The 24,590-nt window shown below is 37.8% G+C and overlaps 1 protein-coding gene across 1 annotated transcript in view; it reads right to left on the reverse strand.

Annotated features, from left to right (window-relative positions):
- The window catches only part of KIF3A (kinesin family member 3A), a 58,876-nt gene that overhangs the window by 25,421 nt on the left and 8,865 nt on the right, over positions 1 to 24,590 (reverse strand). Inside the window, 6 exon segments of the mRNA XM_078150373.1 lie at positions 1,360 to 1,534; positions 13,339 to 13,452; positions 13,454 to 13,537; positions 13,817 to 13,956; positions 15,469 to 15,574; positions 16,710 to 16,794. Of these exon segments, the coding sequence (XP_078006499.1) occupies positions 1,360 to 1,534; positions 13,339 to 13,452; positions 13,454 to 13,537; positions 13,817 to 13,956; positions 15,469 to 15,574; positions 16,710 to 16,794 (704 nt within the window).

Genomic DNA, 24,590 nt, shown 5'->3' on the forward strand with positions numbered 1-24,590 from the left:
CAAACTGGACTTACTGCTATTCCTCACATACACCAGGCCTTTACGTGGGCTGCCCTTCTAAGTATATATTTATTTCTGTACATATTTCCTTCCCTGAAACACTGTAAGTTCCTTAAGGGCAAGGACTATTTCACTTCTGTCTTTGTATCCCCAGTACCCAGCACAATGCTTAGCACATGGTAAGCAGCTGCTTAATAAATTCTTGCTAATAGCTAGGTGTGTTCCATGTAAATACAAATGCAGCATTTTATTTATAATCTGTTGGAATTCTAGAATTTTATAGATTTAAAGATTTGCTATAAATACTGGCTATAAATACCACCTAGTGGTCAAATTCAAAACCCTAAACTTCCATATGTATTATCTGAAGTTAGACTAGTTAAATAGCTGTCTTAATTTCATAAATCCTGCCTCCAAATTTACATACAGCATATTTTCTACAAGATATTTACTTTGTTGATAGCTTTGATCCTTATTAGTTGATAAAACTATATTAACTTAATGATAATGATTAAAATGGCTCAATTCCTTCTTATTTACTTGATAAATAAAAAAAGTCTTATGTGAAACTCTGAATGCTTAACCTCTGGTCTCTTCCATGGAAGACTTGAAAAGATCAAACATAAAATTGCAGAAAAGAGCAAAGTAGATGAAAGAAAACTAAAAAACTAAAGAGCTTCCCAGTTTCCTAAGTCAAGTTTTCAGAATACAGTTTAGTTATTTTTTAGAAAAAGAATCCTCAACACCATCCAACAACAACCCATCAAATGATGGGTTACAACCATTTTCAAGTCTAAGTATAAAAATACTTTTCAAAGCCAAGTGCAAACAATTTCTGAAACATATACCACACAAATAGAAATTCATGTTTTTGTTCTCTCATTATCAACAATAACTAAGAACTGATTTTTATCTTACTCAAAGCCACAACTGTACTTTCTTTTATATATACACACACACACACACACATACACACACACATATATATATACACACACACACACTACAGAGGTTTAAAATTCTAAAGATCTTTACAGTAAAGACAGGCAAACAAAATAATCATCACAGGGTTATCTATTAATGTTAAATATTAATCTCTACTAATATACAAATCAATTTGAAAAACACAGATTAAATTATTTTTCTTGTGTACTACAAAAGTATAAAAAAGCACAAATGGTTGCTGAAACAATACAAGTGTATCAAATTGTCACTACCTTCTAGAAATGTCTTCTAAAAGGGTAACCTCTAGTGTAATTTAGTTCAAAATTTCAAAAAACATTCAACATGTTATCTGTATCATAGTTCTTGACAGGTATGCTAATAAGCTAAGTTCCACATAAAAAACAAGGTAGTTACCTTCTTCAAGCTTTTTTTTGAGTTCTTCTATTTCTTTCTGAAACTGGCGAAGCAAAGCATCCTTTGGATCTTCATTAATTCTAGCTTTATTTTTTATGTTTTTAGCACGGTTAGCATATCGCAATGTACTGATAGTCTCATCATAATTGTAGTCTGCAGGCCCAATATTTGCACACTGTTATAATAGGAATACAAAAACCAGTTCTTTGATATTTGGCACATTTAACAAAAATAACCACTGTTATTAATATACTATACTTGAGGAAAGCAATTAAATTAAGTTACATATTTTAAGTAACTTACCTAAGAAAAATGCTGCAAATTTGTTTCCAAGTTGTTAAAATTTATACTATCAGTATTTTAAAGCAACAATAGATCTGTAATCTCATCAAGGTGGGTAAAACCCTCCACTGTCTCACATCATAACCCATCCACATTTAACATCCTATGGGATTCTTTCCCATGTCCTCCCAGAGATCAGGAAGAAGAACCATCCAAAATATAGGCTATCTTCCTTTGGGTCTCTCTCTCTCTCTCTCTCTTTTTTTCTTTTGGGGGCAATTGGGGTTAAGTGACGTGCCCAGGGTCACACAGCTAGTAAGTGTCAAGTGTTTGGTCTGAGTTTAGGTCTCTTTATATTTAGTGTGGTACTTGGGTCATGCATCTGTTATCATTAGTTCTGCCTATATAAATTGGTCTATTTCCTTTTCAAATAAAGCATTCCTAAATGACGTCCATTACTACATGTTTTGTAGAATCATTCTGGATATGTTCAAGCCTCCTTGCACCCACCACACATCTCTCCATTTACCTCTGGTTTGCCCAAAACTGTGATTCTTTGTGGAGTTTTAAAGATTCACAGTTATATGGGGAAATATCAGTGCATAAGGTTTTGTACCAGGAAGCAGCTTGTGACTGTTAAAAGCACAGCACAATTTCCAAAATTTTATTTATTTACAACTTGTAGGACATCCTCCATGACTGCAACAAAACATCTAGGAAGTACTGAAGTTTTTCTCTCTCCTTTTGATGCCTTGCTTAAGGTTAATAATGATGAAGCTTTAATGGACTGACTCTTCTCTATGGCTGCATTGAATAAAGCAATCTCATAGGACTTTATATACACATGAAATTTCTGGGCCCTTTTAGCCTCCTCAATGTAGAGACTATTTCATATTGTTTGTAGGAAATGGTTAACAACCAAGAATTATCCTTTCCCTGACCTGATTTTTATTTTGACTTTTTTTCCAACCAGTCAATGGTCTGAATGCATCAGACAGCTGATAATATGACTCCTATAGTAATATCTAGTATTTTGCTGAATGAAAGGATTTCATCAACTACATTAAAAAAAAAAGCCATTGTGATAGGGAGCTAAGATGGCAGAGTAACAAGAAGTACAGTGAATTCCCCTTGCCCTAAAAATTCCTATAAACAGACCTAGAAAAGTATCAGGCCAAATTCTGATTGAGAAATCAAAGAGAAAAAAAATCCTAGTGAGTCATTTTTCCAGCCCAAGTTGGCAGAGGGAGACAGAAGTCTACAGACAATGTGGACAGGATTTGGCCAAGAATGTACCATGCACAGGGAGGGGCTGTGCACCATGGCAAAATGAGGCCCCAGATCTATTATAGAGGGGCCTAAAGTATTTGGGTGCAGGAAGAGTTGATAACCGGCAGCTCTATCATTTACCACTCAGCTTTGGGCCATAGATACAGGACAGACTAAGCAAAGGACTTGGGCACTGAAGTGGGAGCTCTAGGCTGAGAGTGATCATGGAACCTAGGCTGTGAACCAAGCAAGAAGCAAGCCTAGATGCTAGTGGCAGCAGTGTGACTTGGACCCTAGACAAAGAGCAAGATCTCAGTTACAAATTCTAGCCTAGTCTGATACCTGCAGAGGAACAATCAGCACAGCTTTCCAGATGGCTATTAATGGCAATCTACTGAACCTCCAAAAAGGACAAGCCCATTGCAAATCCAGGTCAGGAACTTGAAGGGGCTGAGATCACAGGAGCAATGATCAGACTTTGACCCAGATCAAACAACCTGGGACCACCAAAACCTTTCAGGTCCCCAGCCTGAGCTATCATTGAGAGCCTGGAATAGCATAACACTCAATATGCCCAAAAAAGGCAGCAATAGGAGGACCAGTCCAGGTCTTCCCCCCAGAAATGTGAAAAACCTGGCCCTAACAAAATCTAATGTCAATAGGCTGGAAGGATGAGAAAACAAAACAAAACAAAATAACCCCACCATAAAAAGCTATTATGGTGCCAGCAAAGCTTAAGAGGGAAATTCAGAAGAAGAAAATTACTCCAAAACATCTAAAAGCTAAGCCTCAAAGAAAAATACATCTGGGGCACAAAGTCAAATGTAATTCCTGGGAAAAATGAAGCAAGAGTTTTTTAAAAAGAGACTAAGATTTTTTTTTTAAGGAAATAAGAGCACTAGGGGAAAAAGTTGGAAAAGAAATGAGAGCTATGGAAGAACAAATCAAAAGGGAATTAACAGCCTGGCACCAGAGGTACAAAACCTGACCCAAGCAACAGACTCCCTTTAAGTTAGAATGGACCAAACAGAAACGAATAACTACATGAGACAATAAGAACTATTAAAATAAAGTCAAAAGACTGAAAAAATAGAAGAAAATATATCACAGCAAAAACAACTGACCTGGAAAACAAATCAAGGAGAAAAAAATTCAAGAATCATTGGACTATCTGAAAGCCTGACCAAAAAGAGAGAGCCTAGATTTCATATTTAAAGAAATCCTAAAAAGAAAACTGCCCAAATCTCTTAGAATCAGAAGGCAAAATAGAAATAGAAAGCATCGGGGCACAGAGCCAAGACAGTGGAGAAAAGGCAGGAATTTGCCTGAGTTCTCCCCAAAACCCCTCCAAATAACTTTAAAAAATGTCTCAAAACAAATTCTGGAGCAGCAGAACCCACAAAAGGACAGGGTGAAATAATTTTCCAGCCTAAGAAAACTTAGAAAGTTGGCAGGAAAAGTCCATTGCACCAGAGTGAGAGGGGCAGGCTGTGCCCCAGCAAACCAGTAGTAGGCCTTGGGCCTACTAAATCAATGGTGGCAGTGACAGTTGCTGGACCTCTGAGCCCGCAGACAGTAAGGGGGTCAGACAACTGGTCAGAAGAGAATCACAGGGGTCCCTCTGCTGGCACCAGGGGCAGGAGTCTGTTGCACTGCCCTTACTTGGATGTGGGTCGCAGTCCTTCATCTCATTCCCAGGGCAAGAAAGAGCCCTAGCACAGCAGAGCTTGCAGCCACAGGAGAGCTGGGACCCTGGTCACAGTTCCAGGGCAGAAACAAGTGCTTGTGGTCACTCACAGACCAGAGCACAGGCCAGAAGAATAGTAAATATGCCTCTCCCTAGATCATACCACCTTGCAAGAAGTAAAAACTTCCCAGAATGATCTCTGATGCACAAAAACTTGAAGTTTGGGATAGTGCCCCCTGCACTCCAAATGCAGAGCCCCATCTTAGCATGGAGTTAAGTCAAGAAGTAGGCTGGAAAATGAAGAAATAGCAGAAAAAGATCTTGACTATAGAAAGTTACTATGGCGACAAGGAAGATCAAAACACAAACTCAGAAGACAACAAAGTCAAAACTATTACATCAAAAGCTTAGAAGAAAAATATGAATTGGTGTTAGGCCACAGAAGAGCTCAAACATGATTTTCAACATCATGTAAGAGAGGTAAAAGGAAAAACTGGGAGGAGAAATAAGAGTGATGCAAGAAAATCATGAAAAAAATCAACAGCTTGGTAAAGGAGGCACAAAAAGGTACTGAAGGAAATTACACCTTAAAAAAACAGAATAGGCCAAATGGAAAAAGAGGTACAAAAATTCACTTAAGAAAAGAACTCATTAGGGGCAGCTAGGTGACGCAGGGGATAGAGCACCAGCCCTGAAGTCAGGAGGACCTGAGTTCAAATCCGGCCTCAGACCAAACACTTGACACTTACTAGCTGTGTGACCCTGGGCAAGTCACTTAATCCCAACTGCCTAAAAAAAAAAAGAAAGAAACAAAAAGAAAAAGAAAAAAAGAACTCATTAAAAGTAGAATTGGCCAAATGGAAAAGAAGATATAAAAGCTCACTGAAGAAAATAATTCCTTAAAAATTAGAACTGGGTAAGTCGAAGTTAATGATGTTAAAAAATAATAAAACAAAATCAAAATGATGAAAAAATAAAATAAAATGTGAACCACCTCACTGGAAAACAACTGACCTGGAAAATAGATCTCAAGAGAGATCATTTAAGATTAACTGGACCACGTGAAAGGCATGATCAAAAAAAAGAGTACAGACATCATCTTGCAAGAAATTATCGAGGAAAACTGCCCTGATATCCTAGAACCATAGGGGAAAATAGAAATTGAATAGAAACTTATCACCTCCTAAAAGATATCCCAAAATGAAAACTTCCTAGAACATCATAAACAAATTCCAGAGCTCCCAAGTCAAGGAGAAAATATGGAAAGGAGCCAGAAAGAAACAATTCAAATATTGTGGAGCTATAGTCAGGATCACACAAGATTTAGCAGCTTCCATATTAAAGGCTCAGAGGGCTTGGAATATGATGTTCCAGAGGGCAAAGGAGCTAGGATTACAACCAAGAATCACCCATCAGCAAAATTGAGTATAATCGTTCAGATGAAAAAATGCACATTCAAGGAAATCGAGTATTTCTGAGCATTCCTGATGAAAAGACCAGAGCTGAATAGAAGATCTTTCAAATACAAGACTCAAAAGAAACATAAAAAAAGTAAGCAGGAAAGAGAAATCTTAAGAGAATCAATAAGGTTAAACTGTTTATATTCCTACATGGGAAAATGATACTTGTAACTCCTAAAATCTTTCCTATTAGGGCAGTTAGAAGGAGTATATATAGACAGAGGACATGAGTGTGAGTTGAATATGATGGGATAATTATCTAAAAAAAAATAAGGGGTGAGAAAGAAGAATACACTGGGAGAAAGGGAAAGGGAGAAGTAGAATGGGGTAAATTATCTCATATAAAAGAAGCACAGAAGAGCTTTATAGTAAAAGGGAAGGGGGGTAGCACTTGAATCTTACTCTCATTGGAATGGGCTCCAAGAGGGAATAGCAAACACACTTAGTTGGGTACAGAAATCTATCTTACCATACAAGAAAGTAGGAGGGGAAAGGAATAAGAGAAGGTAGGGAAGAGAGGGGAATTGATAAAAGGGAGTGCAGATTGGGGAAGGTAAAATTCAGAAGCAAAACATTTTTGAGGGAAGACAGAGTAAGATAAATGGGGGAAATAGGATGGAGGGAAATACACAACAATCAAATTTGTAAAAAAAAATTTTACAACAAGTTTCTCTGATAAAGACCTCATTTCTCAAATACATAGAGAACTAAGTCAAATTTATAGAAATAAGAACCATTCTTCAAATGACAAATGGTTAAAGGATATGAACAGGCAGTTTTCAGATGAAGCAATCAAAGCCATCTTTAGTTGTATGAATGCTCCAAATCACTACTGATTAGAGGAATGCAAATTAAAACAACTCTATCAGATTGGTTAATATGACAGAAAAGGAAAACGATAAATGTTGGAGAGTATGTAGGAAAGTTGAGACACTAATATACTGTTGATGAAGCTGTGAACTGATCTAACCACTCTGGAGAGCAATTTGTAACTATGCCCAAAGGGCTATAAAACCATGCAGACCCTTTGACCAAGCAATACCACTGCTAGGTCTGTAGCACAAAAAGATTTTTTAAAAAAAGGAAAAGGAGCTATATAAACAAAAATATTTATAGCAATTCTTTTAGTGGTGGCAAAGAATTTGAAACTGAAGGGAAATCTATCAACTGGGGAATGGCTGAACAAGGTGGGGTATGTGATTGTGATGAAATACTACTGCACTACAAGAAATGACGAGTAGGATGCTCTCAGAAAAACCTGGAAAGACATGAATTGACACAAAGTGACATGAGCAGAATCAGGAGAATGCTGTATACGGTAATAGCAATACAGTATGATGATGTCAACTGTGAACTACTGTAACTATTCTCAGCAATACAATGATCCAAGACAATTCTGAAGGACTTATGATGAAAAATGCTATCCACCTCCTCAGAAAAAACTGATGGAATGCAGATCTTGAAGCATACTTTTTCTTTACTTTCCTTATTTTTCTTGTTCTGTATTTTCTTTCACAACATGACTAACATGGAAATATGTTTTACATGACTGCACATGCATAATCTATATCGAACTGCTTGCCTTCTCATTGGTGGCGGGATGGGGGGGAGGAAAGAGAAAGAGGGAAAGAATTTGGAACTGAAATTTTTTAAAATTTGTTTTTACATGTAATTGGGGAAAAATTAAAAATTAAATTAAAAATAAATAAACATTTGTTGAAGAAATAAAAAGCATCTACCAATCACTGAAAGAAACCTCAAAATGAAAACTCTCAAGAACATTACAGCCAAAATCTAGAGCTTCCAGGTCAAAGAAAAAAGTCTACAATGCAGTCAGAAAGAAAGAATTCAAGTACCAAGGAGCCATAGTCAAGATCACACATGATTTAGCAGCCACTACTTTAAAGTAACAGAGATCTTGGAATACAACATTCCAGAAAGCAAAGGATACAACCAAGAATAATTTACCCATAAAAAATGAGTATAATCCTACAGAGGGAAAAAAATGGACCTTTAATGAAAAAGAAGACTTCTAAGCACTAATGATGAAAAGACCAGAGATGCGGAGAAACTCTGAAGCACAAACAGAACAGGCAAGAAAAATGTAAAAAAGTAAAGATGAACAATCATATGGGCCTAAAGGATAAATTGTTTACAATCTAATATGCAGAGATGATATATGTGACCCCTCTGAATGATCATAGAGAAAATCTAATTAAACAGAAGATATAGGAGTGTTTCTGTTATGTTCTGATGATCTTAAAAGAAAAATGGAAAAGATGATTAAGAGGAATATATCTGGGGAGGAGGGATAGGAAGGATAGTGCAAATTATCTCACATTATCAGGACATGAAAAAAGAAGTCTAAACCAACAAGGAGTTGGTAGGTACAGCTGACATTTGAACATCAATCTCAACTTAATGGGTCAAAGGAGTGGAGAATACAATGAGTTCACTAGTAAACAAATATTTATTAAGCACCTATAATGTGCTAAGGCAGTTAGGTGGTGAAGTAAATAGAGAGCCAGGCCTGCAGTCAGAAAGGCTCATCTTCCTGAGTTCAAATCTGGCCTCAGACACTTACTAGCTGTGTGACCCTGGGCAAGTCACTCAACTGTGTTGACCTTAGCACTTCCCCTGTAAAATAGCTAGAGAAGGAAATGGCAAACAACTCTAGCATCTTCGCCAAGAAAACCCCAAAATGGGGTCACAAAGAGTCAGACACAACTACTACAATGTTCTAAGCACTGCGTTAAGAGCTAAGGATACAAAGAAAGGTAAAAGATAGTTACTGTATTCAGTGAGCTCCCAGTCTAACAGGAGAGAGTGCATGCAAACAACTACGCACAAACAAGCCACATACAGGACGAACTGGAAACAATCAGCCCAGAAAAAGCACCAGCAAAGGCTCCCTAAGATGGGACATAAAGGGAGCTGGGAAAACCAGGAGGCAGAGATGAGGAAAGGAGAATTTCCAACACAACAGACAGCCAACAAAACTGCCCAGACGTGGCAGATGGAGGGTCTTGCTCAAGGAACAGCAAGAAAACTAGTGACACTGAACTGAGGAGTATGTGGAGAGCAGTTCAGGTTTAAGAAGACTGGAGGCAGCTGGGTGGTACAGCCAGTAAAACACTGGCCCTGGAGACAGGAGGACCTGAATTCAAATCCAGCCTCAGACACTTGACACTTACTACCCGTATGACCCTGCGCAAGTCACTTAACCCTAATTGCCTCCACAAAAACAAACAAAAAAAAGACTGGAAATAGAGGAGAGGGTCAAGTTATGAAGGGCTCTGAATACCAAAGAAAGGCTTTTAAATTTGATCTTGCAGGCAATAGGAAGCCACTGACTTTAGTGAGTAAGAAGATAACTTTGACACCTGAATGGAAAATGGATTGTAGGGGGAGAGACTTACAAAAGGCAGACAAATAGCAGGCTACTGTAATAGTCCACTCAAGAAGTGATGAAGCTCTGGCACCAAGGTGGTAACGATGTCAGAAGATAGAAGGGTGTGTATTAGAGAGACATTACAAAGGAGAATGAGGAGAGAATAGCCACAAAAAAACAGAGAGAAAAGCCTATCCAGAAGAACAGGGTGAGTGAAAGTGTCAGAGGCTGCAGAGAAATTAAAAAAAAAACAAACATGAGGACTGAGAAAAGGTCATTAGATTTGGCAATTAAGAAAACATTAGTAACTCTGGAGAGAACAGTCTTGGTTGAGAGGAAAGGAAGTGAAGGCTTCTATTATAGATGGCATTCTCAAGGAGTGTAGCCACAAAAGGAAAGAGAGATGTAGGATGATGGTGGGGGTGGAAGGATCAAGTCAAGAATTTCTGAGAATTGGGGAGACATGGGCATGTTTAAAGGCAGTGAGGAAGTAGCCAGTGGCCTGAGAGATTGAAGACACGCACATACCACAGGTATAGGAGTACATTTCACTCAACAGGGAAACAGGAAGAAAAGGAGAGAAGGAAAAAGGGGCTGGTATAAGGGAGGGATTAGTCCTAAGCAAAACAAACTCAAAAGATGCATAAAAATATTATAGTGTTTATAGTTTTTATAGTGTTAAGGAATTGGAAACTGAGGGAATGCCTTTCACTGGGGAATGACTGAACAAATTTTAGCATCTGAATGTGAATAGAATACTATTGTGCTGTAAGAAATGATAAAGGGAACGGTTTCAGAGAAAACTGAAGACTTGTATGAAAGGATGCCAAGTGAAGTGAGTAAAAACTAGGAAAATAATTTATATAATTAAAACAATATTGTAAAGACAAAGAACTCTGAAAGGTTTCGGAACTCTGATCAGTGGAACGAAAAATCATGATTCTGATAGACAATGAAAGACTCAGAGTGCAATATTTATACACACACACATTTATGGCTTTCCTTGCCATTCTTTTAGACATGACCAATGTGGACATTTGTTTTGCTCTACTGTACAGTTTTTTTCCCCCTTTTTTCCAATGGGTGGCAGGGGAGATGGAATGAAGAGAAGGCTGATTTTTGCCAATTGAAAAAAAAATCAACATTTAATTCTAAAAATTGTGACAGTGCTTCCTAGCTCTCCTATTAAAAAAAAGTTTATTACATACAAGTATGAGGTTTTCTGAGTAGTTTATGACCCTGAACCTTTCTTTATTACTTAAATCTCAATATATTTCCTAAAATACTTTTCAAGATCTTCTCCTGGATACACCTTTGCAGAGAAGGCCACCAAGTATCAAAGAATTTGTTGCCTTGATTTGCAAGATCTTGTTAAGTTTTTCAAAGAATTTCTCTGCCTCTGCATCTTATGTGGCAAATATTGGTGCATAAACTGCAGTTTTGTTCCTATTCAGTATTTTTTGTTTATATACATCATGAGCACTACAAAATGAGATGATCATGTGTACCATTTAATATTGTTCTGGACTTTGGATACATTTATCATTTCAACCCCAAAATTCTTTTGTCTCTTCAAGAAGAAACTGATCCATCTTTTCACTTAGCTGCAAATCTTTATGCTTTCTGGTTATGTTTAGTGAAAGGATGCTAGTATTGCTGACTGAACAACTGTGATATATGAATATATTGGGGTGTCACTGCACTATAAGAAATTAAGAATATCATGAATTCAGAGAAACTTGGGAAAGCTTTGCATCAACTGATGCTGAATGAAATAAGCAGAACCAGGAGAACAATTTACACAATGACCACAATAATGTAAAGGATAACAGCTTTGAAATACTTCAAGAATTCTCATCAAAGCAGTGACAAATCATGACTTTAATGTATTTCCCAGCTCTTCGCATAGAGGTGGTGGATGAGAAATTACAAGTGCTAAATAAGAGATATCTTCAGATATGACCAATGTACTGATTTGTTTTGATTGTGCTAGGCTTTGTTACAAGAAAGGACTTCTCTTAAGAGGAGAGGAGAGGGGGGCAGCTAGGTGGCGCAATGCACAGAGCTCCGGCCCTGAAATCAGGAGGACTTGAGTTCAAATGTGGCCTCAGACCAAACACTTGACACTTACTAGCTGTGTGACCCTGGGCAAGTCACTTAACCCTAATTGCCAAAAAAAAAAAAAGAGGAGAGGGGAGGGGAACAACTACTTACTAGTGACAGATATATAAAAAGTTTTTTTTTAAAAGAACACGAATAAGACATTAAAAAACAGAAGAAAACAAAATTCAGAAGGGGACACAAACAGGCCAATTTCATCATTACTTTCTTAAATTTACTAGATACTTTAAAAAACTATACATAACAAAAATTTACTTTCACATACAATCTTTGGTTTTGTTTTTTAGTATACTGAAATGCTTATTTCTGATGATCAATTTTAAATTAAGAAGTGTCAATACTAACATGGTTCAGTTTTTCTAAAGAACTTAAAGAGGTTCTTCTAAAGAGAATCTTTAAAGGGTCCAAGGATCCCTTAACCTGGGGTCCACAGACCACCTATGGAAGGATTCCAGGGAAATCTGTGAAATTTTATGGGAAAAAAACTTCTCTAATTATTTCAATAAATAACTGGATTCATTTACAGTCCTTTCGTCTTTTACTCTATGAATTTAAAAACACTATTCTCCAAAAGGAATTCAGAATCTTCACCAGACTGCCAGAGAGATCCATGACACAAAGATTAGAACTTCTTATTCTAAAAGCATGTTGATTCTATTGGTCACAGGAAGAAGATCTCCTGTTTAGAGGACCACTTAACGAATGTTTATAGAACAGAGAATGGAGCTGTGATTTCACTGGAACAGGGTGAGGAAATTCTCTCTACTGAAGGGAAATGCCCTATTCATATCCTCTTCTGATTTCCAAGCTGAACAAATTAAATCTACCAATGTAGCTCAGCACCTTCTCTGAAAACTGAGTCTCACAGAGTTGTCTAAAGGAGGAAGAGGATAAGTAATTTGCACAAGGTTACAAAGCATGTGTCAGAAGCCAGACTCAAACCCAGTCTTTACTGGCTCCAAGGCTGGCTTTCTGTCCACTGTATCACACTATTCACTCTTCTACGTGTTTTTGGATGGTCTAACAACACTGATGGCCCTCTTAAGCCACTCTACCACCATCACTAGGGTAGGGCATGATATGCAGGACTGAGGCCCGCATTTAATTTTTCTCTGCTTTATGAGTAGCCATGGCCAAAGAACTGATCATTACCTAATGAAAAATTTATGTGACAAGTCACTATGTCCTTACTAGACAGTTCCTCCAACAGATTCTATCACTAAGAACATATATAAGTCTTATGCTTCACTGGCATAACCTTTAAGAACTTACCCTATGCTTGTTTCAGCAGCACATATAGTAAAAGATTAGCATGGCTCCACACAAAGATGACATGAAAATTCAAGAAGCACGCCAATTTTTTTTGCTTGCTTTTTTCCTTTGGAATATGGGCTAACATAGAAATTTGGTTTTTATGATTATACATATATGTAAAAATACTATTCCTTGTCTTCTTAATGGGTGGGGTAGGAGGAAAGGAGAGGAAGAGAATTTGGAACTGAAAATTAAATTTAAAAAACAAAACAAAACAAAAAAAAGTACACTACACCAAGAATTTATGTCTCCATGCCATAAGGAGGGAATGAGATTAGATTCTGTCCCTTTCATCAGTAGATGTAGGAAATTTCACACAGAGTGATGACATGGTTTAACAAAACAAAAAAAAGGACACATTTACTTATCTGTTAGGAGATGAAATTCACCACTGAATCAAAAAGTCATGTATAAATTAGCAACTGAGTCAAATAGATCAACCATCCACTTCTTACCATCATGGTTTTTGAGTTTCCTCCTAAGGAGTCCTGAAGAAGACGAGTCAATTTTGAATTTCGATAGGGTACATGAGTGCTTTTTCCATCAACCAAGGCAGAAATGACATTACCCCAGAGTGGAGAGTGAAAGGTTAATTTTTGTTGCTTCTTTCAGTCGCTGTCCAGTAGCTCCAGTTTTTGCCTGTCTTTCTGAACCCTAATAATGAATAGAGAGGAGTTAAGATGCAAAAACAGTGCACATTCAGGAGAAAACAAAAAATTTTTTAATTGTCCAAAATGAATTTTTAATTTTTTTAAATTTAAATAAATTTTAAAATAAAATTTTTCAATGTAAATTAAGTGAACAAAAACTCAAAAAAATTTAAGAACATCACCGACTTCTCATTTGTATAAATAGTTTTGAAAACAAAAGTGGAAATTATCCATTAAATTACTAGAGAAAAATATCTTCCTCAATTACCATCTTAATACTTACAGCAAGATCTACAAGGTGTAGTTTGCCCATCCGAACATGCATATTTCCATCAATACCTTTTTCACTACATTCAATGGTAATTGTAAATATAGCATGGGAACGGGAACTGTGTTCATTCATATTAGTTGCACCAACAGAACCTTTAATATAAGAAGAAAATCACTTTGAAAAGGTAATGTTCAAGCATATCTAAAAGCACAAATTAAATGATTAAATAATAACTTAAAATATGTAATTTTATTAGACACAAGGCAAAAAAAAGACACATCCACTCCTGAATTACATAGATAACAATGGATTTATTCAACATTATTACAAATCTTTCTGTCAAGGGTTTTGATATTGATTATGAAGGAATATGTTCTACCACTCATGTTCAAACTAAAAATTTAAAATTATTAGGCAAAGTGTCAAAGTTAAAAAAGAAAGTATGTTATACATAAAGTTCAACATCCCAACTAATTTAGCTGGGCTTCTAAAAAGCACTAAGATTATGCTCATTTTATCCCAAAATAATGATCTCATTCTAAGATCTTATTTCATAAATTCATGCAGAAGTAACCGACAAGAAGATATAATAAAACATAAGAACAACAAAAGGTAAGCCTTCACCAAATGCCCACTGGGATGCCTTATTATGAAATGGAAGTGACACTTGGTATCCCAAACACCTAGCACCAGAAGAACACAAACTTCTGGCAGTTCCTGTATTAAACTGGAGAGAATTACATATACAGACACAGCAACCAACTGTCTGTCTCTCTACAAAACAAACTAATTAAGTCAGGCCCAGTCACAGCAACTCATTAAGCCATCTACTAAGGCACAGAGGCAATGGGATCTGGTAAAGAGAGTATTCAAACATATGAAGTCACAGATGCCTGAAGTATTGAGAAAGGCAAGTATCTGATTTATGCCATAAAGTGAGAATCTAATAAAGTGCTATTTCCTGGTCCACAGTCATTTCATAGACTAATGTACACAGAACAAAATGTAAACATACAGTTTTTGTAGTAGTGGATTTTCTTTTTGGATTTTTTTTTGGCTAGGCAATGGGGTTAAGTGACTTGCCCAGGGTCACACAGCTAGTAAGTGTTATGTGTCTGAGGCCGGATTTGAACTCAGGTCCTCGTGAATCCAGGACCGATGCTCTATCCACTGTGCCACCTAGCTGCCCCTTTGGATTTTCTTTAAAGCAAAATACTGTAGAGGTGGCCTTCTCAGTTTTTTGTTTTTTAAATTAAATGTCCATACTTTATTTATAAAATGGCTTTCACTTTAAACTGAAACTATTATTTAAGCAAGAAATGGAAAATCTAAAAAGCACTGATGTTGCCTTCATATACAAATTTTGTAAATTATCTTCTGTTAACATGTACTTTCTTTTTTGAGATGAAATTATGTGGAAGTTTCTAAAGGATATTACCATTTGTATGGCATAAAATAGACTAGGACTGAAAAGAAATTTGTCCCACCTTAAAGTATTTTGTTCACGGCTAGACACACCTAAACAACTACAGAAAGAATTGTTAAGCTATCTCAAAATCATGTCTCTTTCACATGGCATCAAGCTGTGATATAACTTACATTACTACCTTCACACTAATCTACTCAACACTAAAGATTTATTGCCAATTAATGACTGTACTTACGATTTTTGTGGCCTAATGTCATAATTCTATCCATGTCATCTGCATTATTTACCACATAAGCTGAAAGATCTTTGATGTAAACTCCCACATCAGGTCTTTCCTTAACCTAAAAAAATAAGATTACACATTGATAACATACAATACTTTTAAAATCAATATTCCTTGTTATTTGCTTATAGATTACTATAGCAGTGGTGTAATGTCAGTATAAGTAATTTATAATAAACCTTAAAATGGGAGGAAAACATTCTATTCACCCTTCATTAGCCTATTCTCTATTCTAAAAGAAATTGAGAGTTGAATGGAAGATAACAAGAGGTATATTGGCCTGCTTGGGAAAACTTTAACAGTATTACTCCAACTCACTTGAGAGAGGTTTTTTTTTTATCATCATGTCATAGTGATGACATGAGAGAAAAGCACTTCTTCACATTATCCCTCACACTGAAGAGTGACTCTTCATCTGATCAACATTCACAGCTTGACCCAGCAGAATACAGGCAAGTGGGAAAGTGACTGATTCTACACAACCTTATGTTAAGTTAAAACAAATCGGGCAATGCAACCATCAGAGAAAAACAATTATTAGTTATGGAAAGTATGGCATTCACGTGGCATGAGACCTTATTTTAATGGGAGTGAATTTGATTGGTGACTATCAGGCCAAATGAGAAACGTTCTTTGCAATGAAACTTTTTTTTAAAAAGGAATTTAAAGTTTGCAGGATGAAGTAAAATGCCAGAAGAGGTATTATAAGACTAGAGCAAAACAAATAAGAACACATTATTGCAATATCTTTTCAATTTTAACAGACATGGTTCCAACTAATTTCTAATACTGTCTAAAAGGGAATTAGACTAGATTAAGCTGAAAACAACCATACAGGCCAGTACAGTGTCATGAGCTCAACTTTAAGCTAAAACACTAAATCCTTTATAATGTAGCTAAAACTTCAATTTATTTGACTTCTTAAAACTTAATAAGAGGAAAATGTTTGGCATCATGGAAAGACCACTAGACCTGGAGTAAGGAAACCTGAGTTGGAGTCCCAACTCTCTCTGTTATTAAATATATAACCTTGAGTAAGTCACTTGCCTTTTTTGTATCTAACTTTCCTCATCTCCTCTATGTCATAAAGAGGTTTTTGATGGTTTCCTTCAGCTCCAACATGTTGATTCTGTATAATCCTATGGAAGGATAATTCTTACCTGAGAGTATTTAAATTTTCAAAGTAGCCTCACCTCTAATCTCTGTGTCTGATCCTTTCCTAGAAGGTCACGCACTTCTTCATTATAAATTTCCAAATAAGATACTCGAACCAAAAACCTAAGAAAAGAATAATAAGTTCTGTTAGGACATGTTGAATTGGAGATTCACATGTAGTATGTGGTTCAAAATAACACGTGAAAAAGCTGACTACCTTTTGTTGCCTCTATTTCCTATAAATACTTACTTCTCAGGTCACTGCCAACTGAATTCCAATGCCAATGCCAAGCAAAAAGGTTAACTATGATCTCTAAATTTCTAAATCCAATGATCTCAGTCCCTATCCTTTCGACCTCTCTGCAACATCTGACACTGTTGAATACCGCCTCCTCCTGGATATTCTCCCTTTCCTAAATTTTCCTGACTCTGTTCTCTCCTACCTATCTACTTGTCCAATCCTTTCCTCCAAATCCTTTGTGAAGATATGATTTGTCTTTGTGATTGTAGCCAAGAGCTCTCTGTTCTAGGCCCTCTACTTTTCTCTCTCTCTCAATGATCTCATCAGCTATTAGGGGCCCTGACGCAGGTAGGACTGAAGATTTAGATACACAACTTGTTGCTGTCAGGATGTCATCTACAGGAGGGGCCAACAAAAGGAAGCCCAATCTCCCTTTTTCCTCAGTACCTAAAACCAACCAATTAATGAATGAACATTTTAAAATACCTAATATATACCAGGCACTAAGCTAAACCTTGGAGATTCAAAGACAAAACTGAAACAGTTCCTGCCCTCAGGAAGTTTACATTCTAATGAAGGAGATGACATGTATGTTTTGGAAGGGAGAGCACTAGCAGCTAGGGAGATTAAGAAAGATTTTACACAGAAGATGGTACCTGAGTTGCATCTTGATTGAAACCAAGGATTCTAAGAGGTGAAGATAAGGAAGGAGTACATTCCAGGTTAGGAGTACTGTGTGTGGAACAACAAGTAGGCCAATATGGCTAGACTGTAGAGTTTATAGGAAGGATGTAATATGTACTGGCAAAGGAAGAATAAGCCAGGTTGTTAAGAGCTATGAAAGACAGAGCAATTTATATTTGAACCTAAAGATAATTTCAGTTTACGAAAATCACGTTAGCAGCTGCAGTTATATGGAGGATGAATTGGAGTGGAGAAAGACCTAAGGTAAAGAGAACAAATTAGAAGGCTATTGTAGTAATGCCAGTGAGAATTGATGAGCACCTGAACTGGGACAGCGGCTACATGGAAAGAATGGGATATTTGTGAGATATATCATGTCAGTTAATCGATAAATATTTATTAAATGCCTATTATGCACCAAGCACTGTGCTAAGCACTGAGGACACAAAAAGAAGCAAAATACAAGTCCCTACCCTCAAGGAGCTCACAATCTAAAGGGAGAGACAACTAATAAATATGTACAAACTAGCTATATAGAGGATGAACAGGAAAATAATTAAAAGAGGAAAAGCACTTAAAATTAAGAGTTTGGGAAAAGCTTCATGTAGAAAGTGGGATTTTAATTAGGACTTAAAGGAAGTCACAGAAACCAAAAGGTAGAGATGAGGAGGAAGAGCATTCCAAGCGGGAGAACAGTCCATGAGAAAACTCCCAGAGCTAGGATATGGAGCATCATGTTCATGGAACGGCCAGGAGGCAGAGAGCAAGGTATAAGAAGACTGCAAAGTTGGGAAGGGGCTAGGCTATAAAGGGCATTGAAGCCAAATGCATTGGAAAACTAGAAGTTTGCCTGGAGGCAATAAAGAGCCACTGAAGTCTGGAGTGGGGAGGGAGTATGTTGGTTGGGGGTGGGGGATGAGGGGAGGTGTTATCAGGAGATAAAAACAAGGTTTGGTGACTGACTGGATTTGTGGAGGAAGTAAGAGGAGCTGGAGATAATACTGAGGTTTCAAACCTGGGTGCCTGGAAAGATAGTGGTGTCCTTTACGATAATATGAAAGTTTGGAAGAGTGACGTGTTTGGAAATGGAAAGAAGGATTGGGGTTTAGGGGTAGAAGAGGAAAAGAGAAAAGAATAATAAGTTCTGTGAGGATATGTTGAGCTTGAGATTCACATATAACATCTGGTTCAAAAATATTCATCAGAACTAGTTGGGGAGCAGTAGAAACAAGATGGCAGAGTAGAGCAGAACTCAGCCAAGTGCTCTTCCAAAAAATTCTAAAATAACACCTCAAATCAAATTATGGAATAGCAGAACCAACAAAAAGTTGAGTGCAACCATTTTCCAGCCCAAGACAACTTATCCGGCAAGAAAGGTTTATCTCACCAGGGAGGTGGTCAAGCTGTGGCACAAACCATAGGCCTTGGAGGCACCTGCATCGGCAGTGGCAACTTCAGGAGCTCTTAGCCCACAACAAGTGAACAACTGGTCAGATGGAGACTACAGGGGACTCTCTATTGGCACTGGGTTCAGGACCTTCTTGTATTGCCCATGTGCAGTTCTGGATCTCAGTCCCAGGGCCAGGAGGAACATTAGCACTTGTAGCCACAGGGGAGCAGGGACCCTGGTTGCAGTTCTAGGGTCAGCGGAGAGCTTGTGGTTGCCCAGGGGGAGTAAAGACCCTGTCTTACTTCCAGGACAGAGGGGAATACTAGCAACTGCAGCTGCAAGAGAGTGGGGGGACCCAGTCACAGTCCCAGGGCCAGGAGGAGTGCTAGTACTGGTGGCTACAAACGAACAAGGCCCCTTCCTGGATAAAGGCAAAAGCACAGGCCCAGAGAGCAGTAACCAAAGCTCTCCCTAGATCATAAGCACTGAAAACCTACAGACTCCCAGAGTTAACTCTAAAAGCAGAGGCAAGAAATGCTTGAAGCTTACGACAGTGCCCCTTCCACCCTAGAAACAGAGCCTAATTTCAACATAAAGTTAAAAGTCAAGAAACAGATGGAAAAAATGAGCAAACAACAAAAAAAGAACCAAGCTATAACAAGTTACTATGGTGACAGGAAAGATCAAGATACAAAACCCAAAAGAAGAAAATGATGTCAAAGCTGTTCAAGAAAGCCTCAAAGAAAAATGCAAATTGGATACATATCCAACAAGAACTCCTGGAAGAGCTCAAAAAGGATTTTAAAAATCATATAACAGAGGTGGAGGAAAAATTGGGAAAATAAATGAGAATGATGCAAGAAAATTATGAAAATATTGTCTACAGCTTGGTAGAAGAGGCACAAAAATACTGAAGAAAATGATACCTTAAAAAACACAATTGGCCAAAAATCCATTGAAGAAAAGAACTCCTTAAAAAGGCAGAATTGGCCAAATGGAAAAGGAAGTACAAAAGCTCACTGAAGAAAATAATTCCTTAAAAATTAGAATTGGTCAAGTGGAAGCTAATGATTTCATGAGACATTAAGAAACAATAAAATAAAAGCAAAAGAATGAAAAAATTGAAGAGAATGTGAACTATCTAACTGGAAAAACAACTGACCTGGAAAACAAATCCCATAAAGATAATATAAGAATTACTGGCCTACCTGAAGGCCTGGATCAAAAAAAGGGCCATTCATCATCTTTCAAGATATTATCACCACTACTAGGTCTATATCCCAAAAGAGATAAAAAACCAAAAAGAAAAAGGACCTATACGTACAAAATATTTATAGCAGCTCTTTTCTGGTGACAAAGAATTACAAATTGAGGGAATGCCCATCAGTTGGAGAACAGCTGAACAAGTTGTGGTATGTGATTATGATGGAATACTATTGTGCTACAAGAAATGATGAGCAGGATGCTCTCAGAAAAACCTGGAAAGACTTACATGAACTGATATAAAGTGAAATAAGCAGAAGCAGGAGAACATTGTATACAGTGAGAGCAATACTGTATGATAATCATCTGGGAATGACAGCTATTCTCAGCATTACAATGATCCAAAACAATTCCAAACAACTTATCATGAAAAATACTATGATGGAGTCCGAATGCAGACTGAAGATTACTTTTTAAACTTTCTGTATTATTCTTGGGTTTTTTTTTTCAGTCTGTGTTTTCTTTTGCAATGTGGCTAATATGGAAATGTTTCGCACAGCTACACATTTGTAGTGTATATCAAATTGCCTGCCTTCTCATGGGAGGTGGGGGGAGGGAATGAAGGAAGAGAGAGAGACAATTTAGAACTCAAAATAAAAAAAAAACAAATGTTAAAAATTTTTGCTTACATGCAATTGGGAAAAAATGTTTAAATCTAATTAGGAAATATTTAACAAAATAAATAAAAAATACAACACAAAAATAAAATAAAATACTAGTGGGATTAAAAAAAATATTTAACTGACAATTTATGATGTGGGACTGTTGTTACTGTTTGTTCTTCATTCTCAAGAGGACCATGACATCAGGAAGATGATGCCATAATTTGCAAGTGAATTGGATTTAAGTGAGGGAAGGCTGTGCAAGGTCACCAGTCTCACTTTCTCCTCTGGAGCCATCTGGGCCCAGTGGCCAGATATAGATCAGGGGGACTGGAGATGGCCCCGGATGATATGCGATCAGAGTTCAAGAGAGAAACTAGGGCTACATATAGATATGGGACTCTTTGCAGAAGAGAGCTCCAGTCTCCATTCTGTAGCTTAGCTTCTTAACACCTTTCTCTCCTAACCATGTGATGCAGAATCGGTGACTGCCTGAACAAAAGCCACTCTTCTCCCCTGTTGTCACTTCCCACTCTCTACTCCCCTTCCCTTCCAAACCTCCTTTCAGTTCTGTTCCTTCCATAGTGCTCACTAGCCTGCATCTGCCCCAGATGCCCTCCCCATCCTGGCAGCCACCTCCATATGGTTTTATCTGATAACGCAAATGATTAGAGGTCTTGGAAGAAAAAGAAGAAAAAACAGTGTTAGGATTCTATCATTAATGAACAAACTTCCTTTCTTTTTAGACCTTTTTCTCTTATACTCTTTCATTTTCTGACACTCACAGAAACCGGGCTCCCCTCAGAAGACCCTGCATCTCTGGCCATCTTCAAGGATATACTTTTTCTCACACCACCAACACACTGGACAAGGAAAAACAGGCACATTCTTTGTTACTCACTAACATTACTGAGTAGCCTCTCCTTCTTTGAGGTTAGCTTCATCCACATTTGACATCCTATCCAGATACTAGAGGTAGTTATCTACCAGTCCCTGGGTCATTCTCCCTCCTTTCCTGAAGAGGTCAATGCATAGTTTACAGACTCTGTCCACCACAGATTCTGATCTTATATTAGAGAACTTCAATATGTAAGCTGATGTTCTCACAGACATCCCGGCCTCCCAGTTCATCAACCTCCTCAACTTCCATGACCTTCAATTTCACTCCACCTCAATCAGAGAGGGATAATCCCAGCATCATCCACAAGCGTTCCACTTCCATGACTGAGAAATAGGAAAAGCTTCTATCTGACCATAACCTCTTATTTTTCTGTGCTTCATTTCTCCTAAACCTACTCTTCATCGTCACCATGACCTCCAATTCTTACAAGACTCCCTGCTCATCCAGGCCATCACCCCTGCTCTGACTTAACTTTTCTCTCTTCCCAATCTTGACTTTATGATTAACCAGTACAAATTTACATTGTCCTCTGCCCCTCTTGCCAAACCCAAACTTTAAATTATCCCTACCACTTGCTGCCTTTGCTCCTACTCAAATGAAGCTGAAGAGCACTAGAATAAGTCATACAATAATGCTAAATGAGCCTACTAAAAATCTGTTATCTAATCTGTTTATTAAAACTATTTACAAAGCAATCCTTTTACTACTCTTCCTTAACTCTTTTACATTCCCTAGAAGCCTCTGTCATACCTTCTCCCTCTCAGAAGACCTCTTATGTATGCTTTAGAATGCTTTACTGAGAAAACTGAGGCCATCTGCCACTAAGCTAATACTTTTTTCCTCTTACTCTATATGTCAAAACTCCTTGTCATCATTCCTCCCCCATTTTCTTCTCTTTTACTCCAGTCTCTGATAAAGAGATGGAGCCCTTCTCCAGGTGAGGCCACCCCTCTCTTTACATTCTTGATCTCACACTTTCCCATCTCCTCCAGCAGACTGCCCCTGCAATTACCTCTTCTCTCTCTCTAATCTTCACTCCCTCTCAATCTACCAGCTCCTTCCAACATGCCTATCAACATGCCTTATCCTTAAAAAACCTTCAAGGGGCAGCTAGGTGATGAAGTAGATAGAGCACCGGCCCTGAAGTCAGGAGGACCTAAGTTCAAATCCAGCCTCAGACCAAACACTTGACACTTACTAGCTGTGTGACCCTGGGCAAGTCACTTAACCTCAACTGCCTAAAAACAAAACAAAACCCCCCCTCAAAATCTTCCTATTCCCACAAGCCATCATCCTACATCTCCATATAAACTACAATAAGTTGTCTACATTTGTTGCTTCTACTTCCTTTCCTCTCACTCCTTCAACTCCTTGCAAACTGGCTTCCCAACAGAATACTTCACTGAAATGACTCTCTCCAAAGTTATCAATGATCTCCTAATTGTCAAACCCAAAGGCATTTTCATAGTATTCATCCTTCTTGATCTACAGCATTTGACCGTGTTCACCCTTTCCTCTCTGGTTTTTCATGACACTCCTCATTTGCTCTTTCCTCTTTCTTTGGCTTCTTCTCTGCCTCCTCTGCTGGAGTCAACCCGAGTTCAAAACTCAACTCAGACATTTACCACCTAAATGACCCTGGGCAAGCCACTTAACCTCTGTCTTAGTCTCCTAATCAGTAAAATGGAGATAATAACAACACTACCTACCTCCCCACTAGTAGTGAGGATAAAATGAGATAATATTTGCAAAGCCTAATTTATAAAACTAAAAGGGCTACATACAGGCTAATCATCAGCCTAACTAAAGGTTCAATCCCAGGTCCTTTTCTTTTCTTTTTTTCTTTTCTCTTTATTCATGAGAGGATTAGCTCCCAAGAGTTCAAATTATCATTTCTACGCAGGTGACTCCAGTATCTATCTTGAGTTCTCTTAATCCACCAACACAACCATACTCTTCTCTCTACACATAGCACTCCCACCCTAGTTCAAGCCCTCTTCGCTTCTCACTTAAATTATTGCAATTGCCTCTTAAATGATATAAATGCCTCCAGGATCTCCCACCTCCAATGGATTATCCACAGAGCTGCCAAACTGATATTCCTAAAGCACAAGTCTACAAGGCTCCCCTGGCTCAATAAGTTTCAGTGGTTTCCTATTGCTCTAGGATAAAATACAAATTCCAGCTTGTAGTTCTTTCACAATCTGGCTCCAACCTACCTTTTCAGACCAATTTCACATTAATAACCTTCATTCCCCCCATATGATGGTCTGTCTCCTACTTCCACACTTTTTTCTTTTTGGCTAGGCAATGGGGTTAAATGACTTGCCCAGGGTCACACAGCTAGTAAGTGTTAAGTGTCTGAGGCTGGATTTGAACTCAGGTCCTCCTGACTCCAGGGCCAGTGCTCCACTGTGCCACCTAGCTTCCCCCCTACTTCCACACTTTTTCACAGCCCCATGTCTGAAATAGTCCTTCCTCTTCAGGTGCCTAAGTTTCAAAGCATGGGTCCAGAGCTAGCTGTGCATTTCACAGTGCCCTAGGCAACTCTTATAAGACTCTAAGTAAGCTACATTGGTAGGATTTTACTCATCAATTAGTAATTCACGATATTAGTGAAATAGAAGGTCTAGTCTCTCTTCCTAGCTCCAGGCTATCTTTTCAAACTAACTGCAATCAAATCCTGCATTTTGTACTCACCTCTCTGCATATATGTAGTATATTGTATACATACAATAGAATGTAAACTCCTTGAGAACAAGCATATTTCTTTCTGTCTTTAAAAACTCCAGCCCCAATACCTGACACTTTAGTAGGGACTTAACATAGGATGGCTTC

Source organism: Phascolarctos cinereus, unplaced genomic scaffold, assembly GCF_003287225.1.
Source record: "Phascolarctos cinereus isolate Bilbo 61053 unplaced genomic scaffold, phaCin_HiC Scaffold_2;HRSCAF=192, whole genome shotgun sequence".
In the NCBI taxonomy this organism is placed as follows: Eukaryota; Metazoa; Chordata; class Mammalia; order Diprotodontia; family Phascolarctidae; genus Phascolarctos; species Phascolarctos cinereus.